An 8,505-nucleotide genomic window follows, 5' to 3' on the forward strand; every position below is an offset into this window, starting at 1 on the left:
GCTTCATACTCGTAATATTTCAACTTTATTCTTGAAATAAAAATAAAAAAAAACTCTCTAGCCTGGCACTAATACTCCGTCGTAAAACACAGACAAATGTGAAAACCTAAAATAAAATTAAAAATCCATAAAATGGTAAAAACAAAGTGATGAAAGCTTTGATCGGTGAGAGGATCTGCAGATTTACAGACAATTAATCTGAAATTAAACTAGATTAATTTATTATAGTTCCAGTTTATTCATGTTGTTCTGAGTTACTATGAATCCTTTATTTTAATAATCGATTTTTCATCGTCGCTTCAGCTCTAGTTGGCTTGTTTCTGAAATTCGTTCTGTTTAATGTTGAATCTATTAACGCCTGAAGCAGAAACGTTCAGACGGTTGTTTTAATGAGAACCGAAGCGGTTCTGAGTTCTGATTGGATCCCAGCGAGTCTCAGCGTCCCGCCTCCTTCCCTGCAGCTCATGAAGGTCCGGTCTTCAGCCTCCTGTCCAACGACGGCGTCCTGCTGAGCGCCGGGAACGGAGAGGTCAGCGCCTGGAGCTGGACCGAACTCATCAAGAAGGTAACGCCCGCCCCCTACGGAAAGCCGTTAGTGCCAGAAACCAGTGCTGCTCCATCCGGTAACGGATCAGAACCTCTAACCAGGAGAGGCTGCGCAGTCGTCCGCGGCGCAGCCGTGATGTAAACAGTTGTGTTCGAGGACCGCAGGAAATCTGATTCTTTTGAAAGCCTGTTAGGGCGGCGCTGGTTTTTGGTGACTGACGGCTTGCCATACCGCTCAGCGCCATAGCGCTCATGAGCCGCTCAGAACCTTTGGCAGTGACGAACCTGGTGTCTCCTCAGAACGTGAAGCCGCTCTGGACCAAGAGGCCCGACTACAAGTGAGGATGACTGCGGCGCTCGCCGTCCGCCGGTCGTCAGGGGCGACAGCGTATCACGTCTCTGTTGTGTCTTTGGCAGGTCGGGTCTGGAGATCCCAGAGATCAACTCTATGGCCATCAACCGTCGGGTGAGAAGCAGAGCGTCCGAGTAGACGAGGGGGGCGGGGCGATAGGGGGCTTGGCGAGTCTGACGGTGTTTTCTGTCTCCAGGACAACAGCCTGGCGGTCGGTGCTGGAGACAACAACGTCCACATCCTGGACCTGGAGCACGGAGCCTTCAAGGTGCGTCAGCATCGTCTTCTTTTCCTGCAGCCAATCAGCCGTGTCTGATCATCCCCCCCCCACAGGCCACGCTCCAGGGTCACACTGACTACGTGCACTGTGTGTGCATGCGGGAACGGGAGGCGGAGCTTCTGTCAGGCGGAGAGGATGGCGCCGTGAGGATGTGGGGTGAGTATCAGCCGCCTCCATCGCCAGCGTATGATAACAATGATGATGATGATGATGATGATGATGCGTCCTTCAGACAGCCGGACGGGTCAGTGCGTCCACCGCATCGAGCTCTACAAGTATGAGGTGAGCGGCGAGCGGCCGAACATGAACCGCACGGTTCCTCGCAGACAGAACCGAACCAAACCCGTCTTCTGTTTCAGAGCTGCGCCAGACCTCAGTACGGGAAGTGGATCAGCTGCCTGACCACCGACTCCGACTGGATGGTAAGTAGTCACCCAGTTGCCACGGCGACCCCCGCCGCGTTCTAACGGCCTGTCTGTCCTGCAGCTGTGTGGAGGCGGGCCGTCTCTTTCCCTCTGGCACCTGCGCTCCCTGTCCCCCACCTCCGTCTTCCCTCTGAGCGGCTGCCAGCGCCAGGCCATCTTCCACCAGGACATGGTGAGAACCGCCCGGACCGAGTCCAGCCAGCGGGCCGCCACGTCGCTCACCATGTGTCTTTGTCTGTAGATCCTGGCCGCCGGCGACGGCGCCTTCGTTTCCCACTGCCTGCTGGGAGGAGAGGTCAAGGCCCAGATCCCGTGCACGGCGCCGAGCCTCAACACGCTGCAGCTGAACACCAGGAGCTCTGAACACCGGGTGGGTCCCTGAACGTGGCGCCGGCGGTCTGGTCCGGTCCGGTGTGCTGACGGCTGTTTGTGTTACAGATGCTGACGGTGGGCGGCGGCAGCAACCGCATCGACATCTTCACCAACCTGTCCTACAGAGCCTTCTCCCTCAGCTTCTGACCCGTCATCTGGACCGCTTCCCAGACTGTTCTGATGAGGCGTAGAACCTGAAGCCCAAATAAAACCTGATCTTTTCTTATATTTCTACAACCGCTGGTTCTGTGTGTCTGTTTACGGAAGCCCGTTACGACCCGTTCTATCAACTGGACCTGAAACCGATTCAGAACCGCTCCTTCAGCGAGCGGACCGGAACCCAGCTGTCCGTTTCCTGAGACGCTCTTTCTCCAGGATCCAGGAGCAAAGCGCTTCAGCCTGAGAGGCGTCTGCATCAGAACCACGCGTTTCAGGAAGTCCTTTCAAATTAAAGCTCAAATAACAGAAAAGCAGAGATCTGAACTTTCAAAATAAAACTCCAGAGTTATATAAAGCAATGAAACGAGAAGCTTCCTAAATGTCGCAGACATAGAAAAAGAAGCATAGATACAAAAGGCAACTGTCAACCAGCTCCACAGGCGGCCCCGTCCAGGAAACACACAGCCAGGCAGACGAGCTCCGAGCCAGCTCCCATGTCAGAGGATGAAGAGAGCACATCCAGTTAGTCACAGTCAGAGAAACAGGACTACACTGGAAAAACAGGTCAAGCTCCAACATCTAGAAACAAAGGTGTTGATGGCAGCAGCACAGCTGATATTTCTCTCCATCATTTGATGTAGAGATAACGAAATAAACAAATTAACCAGAGCAGGAAACAGGAAACACCTTCAGAGGTTAGCAGCAGCTAAACGCTGGCAGATGTTTACATCCATGTTCCTCCATCATAGAAACACATGATCCAATCTATGTCAATATTAAAACAGTTTAGATTTTTATATTCAGATTAAATTACAACCATTAACAGATCTATTCTATATAGATTTCTATAAATCTGAAGCAGCAACATAGAAAAATACGTTTTATTCTCATTAAACGTCCAGATGAATGAAAAATAAGCTCTCAGGGCATCAAAATAATCCATCCTAAAGTTATAGTGAACAATAATAGAAATATATTTTCACGATCCTAAACCTATTTTCTATTCATAGACACGGCTGTGCTTTTTGATTTAAATAAGCTTTTATTATTTAGACAGGATATAAATATAAAATTTAAACTTAATGTATATTTAACTTTTTCATGTTCTGATAATTTTCCTTTGTAGAAATATAACAATAAAAATGGCCTCCACATCGATGGTTATAGCAGCATTAAAGCTGGTGTAATTATGGGCCCCAAATTCCTGGCGGCCCCCCTGCTTCCAGGACTCTGTTGGGTTGGGCTTTAGTGTCGGGGACTGAGGCAGGTGGGCTCCAGTGGGCGGGGCCACAGGTAGGCCTGTCGGGCAGCTGCAGCAGCTTGGAGGTCATGTTCCTGTGGAGCGTCTGCCCCTGAGGAAGACCAAACCAACCTCTGAGCCTTTTAGAAACACCCAGAGCCGAGCGGCTGACTATGGCGGAAAGTTTGTTCCATTATTCCATCCAGCAAAGAGAACATTTTGTTTGTTGAAATATAAAATAAAAAAAAGTAAAAGCTTTCTGTAGCACTTTAAATTTTAAATGACTTGTATTTATAAAGCGCTTCCCGAATCAGGAGAGAAAAAGCTAAAAAAATAATAAAACAGCATAAATATTAGGGGTGTGCATTGGCACTGCCCTCACGATTCGATTCCGATTCACCAGGTAACAATTCGATTCTACGATGCATTGTGATGCATCAAAATCCCACTGACTTCGTGAAATCCAAAATGTGCCCAGATATCCGCTTTCCAAGCTTTTGGTGCGTTTTTAATTAGGCCTACCCGTCTATCGCGGTCATCTCCCTCCGCCTCAGCCATCTTGATTGTTGTTGGTATGCCCCCGGAAGTAATTGAAACTTCACCACTTGTCCATTTGAGGCAAGAAAATAAACAGTGACATAATCGATTATGGCACGTTGCCGCATCGATGCTGAATCGTGCATTCCCCGCATTGCAATGCAACGCTGAATCGATTATTGTTGACACCCCTAATAAATATGTTTAATAATTTTCTATATATTTTTTTCCACCAGGAAACAGAAATCTTCCCAAACTGCAAAGCTCTCGTCTTCATTGCCAATCCAAACGCTCCGTTCCACCAGAAAAAATGTTTCTAGGTCCAGCTGACCAAAGGAAACTCAATCTAAAACAATAAACAGAAAAAATAATAATAAATGAAACTAAAAATGAAAAAAAGTAAAAAATAAAACATCAAAAAAAGACAAATTTATTCTCCAAACCTGTTTTGATTAAAACTTTTTCCAGAATTTAATTTGTAGTTTGAATTTAATCCAATTTTTAGTTTACAAAATGAGTTGTTTTTTTGTTATTTACTAAACATTTGGCAGGAACTGCCAAATGGAAGGAACTGTCCGTGGTACTGATCCAGACTTTTTTTCTTAATAGCTTTATTTGGAACAGTAACAATGACTAACTCAAACAATGCAGTATAATAAAGCATAGCATAAAGTCAATCATACCTTCTAACACTTTTCTTCATATTTTTTTCTTTTCTTTCAAGTTGCGAGGTAAAAAAATGTTTAGTTTATGCAATACACTTCAGAAAGAGAGAGAAAAAAAAATCGAAATCCAAAGATTTCTATAATTACAAATGTCGAATATAACAGAATTATAATGAAAGATAAATGAATAAATAAAAATAATAAAAAAAATACAAAACACACACACACAAAAAAAGCCAAGTAAGCATCATTCTTTAATTTGTATGGAGGGATTGCTGAAATAAATTAGAGGGGTGATATGACAAACTTTTTGCTTTTAGTTTCTGAATTTTGTCCAAGGAAATGTTTATAAGATGGATCTCCTGTTTAAATTCAGACCAGATCGGTTTAGCTTTTCCAAATCTGCATTTATGTATATAAAATTTTAAAGTGATGATAATGCTATTAATGAGATAATATTCATCTTTTGTTTTCAGATAAAAAAAAACCATATAAGACAGTCTGTAATGAGAAGGAGGCGTGTTTATGAGTTTACTAGTCAGAAGAGAGCAAAGATTCACACAATTGTTTGATAGGTTGACAGCTGACATCTATTCAAGCAATAGCTACACCTGCACAATCATTTGTTCAATGACTAAAAACCATCTTATCTTCACTGTTGAGTCTAAAATTTCCCATGGGTGGATTCTGAGTGCGTCTCTTAAAGAAAAACACATTTAGCCTTCTGATTTTTGCAGAATAAAACTACAGCTTTACGCTTAACAGAGTCTTTGATCCCTCTCACCTTAAAAGAAAAAAAAGATCAGTCTTTAAATTAAGTCCTGACTGAATTATGAACAATAACAAAAAACCAAAGAATATATTTTAAGTTCTAGGAGGCAGAGCAGCAACACTTGAGAAGAGTCCCTCTAACAGTCCAAAGAATTAAATTTCTCCATCTGATGATCAAACCTCTCATACTGATAACACTTCAGCCTGTAATACGCTTTCCTTGGATGTAGGCAGGGATCCTCTGAATCCCGCAGCCTTACCCTCCGCAGCCTTACCCTCCTCCCTTGCCTTCTCCATTCTTGGCCGCAGTGCCCGCCTGGGTTTCCAGTCCTCCTGGGTCAGATCCTCTGCAAACCGAATCCCTTCTTCTTTGCAGATCCTTGATGCTTTAGTTTGCTTCATCTCTTACATTTCCTTTAGCAAACAGGATTATTATTTGTTTTCTGCAGGTCTCCCCTCTACGAACTACATCAGTGGCATCTTCCATCTTTTCAGGCTGGTCAGGGAAAATCCTGCTTAGCAGCTCAACAACTTCAGCCTTAAGGTCTCCTTTCTTTCTCTCCCTGCTCTGCTTTATAAACCCGTCTGAACTGAACACTGAGGAACCAGAGAAGAAGAACGACGTTTGGCTTCATGCTGGAACTGATTTTATTCATAAAAAAGAAACATTTATAGGATAAATCTTCACTCATACTGTTCACTTTTTAAACGTCTGTGACAGAAAAACGACGGACGGTGCGTCGTGGAGAAACATCTGCGATGAGCAGCAGCCAGTCATCCTTCCAGGACTCGGTTGGGCGGGGCTTTAGTGTCGGGGACTGAGGCAGGTGGGCTCCGGTGGGCGGGGCTTCAGGCAGCAGAAAGGCAGGCCTGTCGGACGCTCTGGGCCCAGGTGTTGAGCAGCTCCGTCACAGAGTGTTTGTCGGGGAGCTGCAGCAGCTTGGAGGTCATGTTCCTGTGGACCGTCTGCAGGAAGCCGTTTGCACCTGAGGAAGACCAACACAACGCTCAGATCTTCATCCTCTGAGCTTTTCTTTAATGCTACATTCGAACCAGAAACGCCACAGGCAGGAGAAGCAGCTAGTTTACACGCAAAGTCAATGGTTGAACGCGCATCAAGACGCAGCAAAAGGTCCTGCGGCGCGTTACAAGCAGCAGCAGCTGCTGGACGCGCCACATCGACCAATCGGAGAAGCTGATCTGGGAGCTGGCAGGGAGTCAGACGCAGCACTGCTGATGCAGAGCGCTATGATCACTCCTCTGAAACTGTTTATTAATGCCTAAATTAACTTCAAATGTAGAAACCTGCCGGCAGAATATGTTGGCTTTTATTATCCTGCTGCCTGCAGTTTGTAGCACAGACCTGAAAAACGCTAACATCTACTTCCAGCCGCCACCAACAGGAGGGGAAAACCCCCAAGAGGCGAGCGGGCCTGAGGCAGCTGCTGCTGGGGATTCCCAGTGACAGCGCAGCGCCGCCATGTCTACTGATGGTGGTCAGATGGTGGCGCCAGCGTACAGCAGCCTGGCTTCTGTCAGTGAGCGCCAGGGCAGCAGTGGCTACAATGTAGCTCACCACCATCAGTGTGTGCGTGAATGTACTGGAAACCTTTTTCCTATTTTATTTTCTCTTCTTTTAGAGATTTTATATTTTATTTTTTTCCAGCAGGACACAGATATCTTGTCAAATTGAAAAGGTCTCGTCCTCAGGCCAATCCAAACACTCGCTTTTGACCAGTAATAATGTGTCTAGGTCCAGCTGACCAATAGAAACGCTTCACTCTGGAGGAAAGCCCGCCCCCAGAGATGAGAGGTCAGTTAAATAGAACGCAATTTTTCTGAAACTCAATCGGAAAAAAAAATAAAAAATTGAAATAAATAATAAAATAAATGATTTTTTTTCAGTTTAATAATTAGACTGAATTACTAAATTACAACATTTAGTAATTTACTAAAAATAAAATAAACATTTGGCAGGATTAATGGAAGGAACTGTCCTCGGTACTGATTGGGACTCTGTGGCTCCTCACCGTACTGATCGCCATCGTCGGCCCAGTGGGGACTCTGGTCCGGATAGTCGGCGGGAACGCTGAGCTGCAGAGGAGGAACGCTGGGAAGGTTTTTATCGTCTGATGGACAAAAAACAAAACAGAGATGAAAAGCAGCGACGTTCGGATCCAGCAGCTTCCAGAAGCTTTTCACAGGAACCATCAGGGCGGCTTTGATCAGCCATTCACAGCGTCTCACCTAACTTGCAGATCAGGTGCACCGTGCCGTTGTTGCTGCAGAAGGACGGGTCCAGATTAACCAGGAACTTGATGTCGAGGCGCGCCACCTCCCCCTGCAGGATGTCTGGGATGGTCTGCCGCTCGTCTTCCTCATGCTTCCTCTTCCTCCCGCAGATATTAGGCCCCCTGAGGAGCAGATAACGGGAGTCAGACACAGACAGGGCGAGGTGAACCAGTGAGGAGCAGAAGGAGAGAGGCATACGTGATGGGCGGTCCGTGGATGGCGCTCATGGCCGGAGCGAAGGTCCGGTACAAGGAGTGGTTGAAGACCGGAGAGCGGATGTTGGCCATGACTGCGTCCAGCAGCGGCTGACACAGATACTGCTGCTTGGTGGGCACTGGAGGAGGGGGAGGGGTGGGCTGAAACAGAACCGAGAACAGTCTGAGGTCCAGTCAGACAAACACCGTAAGTTATGGTCGGACTGAAGCATCAGATTCTGATGGTTTAAGATTAAAAATAAGGAAGCGATACATTAAAACCAGGATCAATTTAGACGTCAAACATGGACGACGCAGGAGACGAGAACCCTGACAGGGCTCTTATTTTGGAAAAAACCCTGACAGGGCTCTTACTTTGGAAAAAACCCTAATCGGGCTCTTATTGTGAAAATATCCCTGACAGGGCTCTTATAGTGAAAAAACCCCTGACAGGGCTCTTATTGTGAAAAAACCCTGAGGACGCTCTTATTTTTGGAATAACCCAGACAGGGCTCTTATTGTGAAAAAAAACCCTGACAGGGCTCTTATTGTGAAAAAAACCCTGACAGGACTCTTATTGTGAAAAAAAAACCCTGATAGGGCTCTTATTGTGAAAAAAAAACCCTGATAGGGCTCTTATTTTTGGAAAAACCCAGACAGGGCTCTTATTGT

The 8,505-nt window shown here is 45.9% G+C and overlaps 2 protein-coding genes across 2 annotated transcripts in view; one reads left to right on the forward strand and one right to left on the reverse strand.

Moving 5' to 3' along the window:
- The window catches only part of thoc6 (THO complex 6), a 6,856-nt gene extending 4,534 nt beyond the window's left edge, over positions 1-2,322 (forward strand). The window contains exons 4-13 of the mRNA XM_015394891.1: positions 462-565; positions 847-884; positions 964-1,012; positions 1,095-1,166; positions 1,232-1,334; positions 1,411-1,460; positions 1,538-1,600; positions 1,665-1,775; positions 1,845-1,973; positions 2,042-2,322. Of these exons, the coding sequence (XP_015250377.1) occupies positions 462-565; positions 847-884; positions 964-1,012; positions 1,095-1,166; positions 1,232-1,334; positions 1,411-1,460; positions 1,538-1,600; positions 1,665-1,775; positions 1,845-1,973; positions 2,042-2,122 (800 nt within the window). The 3' untranslated portion in view covers positions 2,123-2,322. The remainder of the gene's footprint in view (positions 1-461; positions 566-846; positions 885-963; positions 1,013-1,094; positions 1,167-1,231; positions 1,335-1,410; positions 1,461-1,537; positions 1,601-1,664; positions 1,776-1,844; positions 1,974-2,041) is intronic.
- Positions 2,323-5,502: 3,180 nt separating this feature from the next.
- Positions 5,503-8,505, reverse strand: part of med15 (mediator complex subunit 15) — a 13,198-nt gene continuing 10,195 nt past the window's right edge. Inside the window, exons 9-12 of the mRNA XM_015394905.1 lie at positions 7,838-7,995; positions 7,595-7,761; positions 7,378-7,476; positions 5,503-6,333 (exon numbers count right to left, since the gene is read on the reverse strand). Coding sequence (XP_015250391.1) covers positions 6,197-6,333; positions 7,378-7,476; positions 7,595-7,761; positions 7,838-7,995 — 561 coding nt within the window. The 3' untranslated portion in view covers positions 5,503-6,196. The remainder of the gene's footprint in view (positions 6,334-7,377; positions 7,477-7,594; positions 7,762-7,837; positions 7,996-8,505) is intronic.

The sequence above is a fragment of the Cyprinodon variegatus genome, unplaced genomic scaffold, assembly GCF_000732505.1.
Source record: "Cyprinodon variegatus isolate N-32 unplaced genomic scaffold, C_variegatus-1.0 Scaffold713, whole genome shotgun sequence".
In the NCBI taxonomy this organism is placed as follows: domain Eukaryota; kingdom Metazoa; phylum Chordata; class Actinopteri; order Cyprinodontiformes; family Cyprinodontidae; genus Cyprinodon; species Cyprinodon variegatus.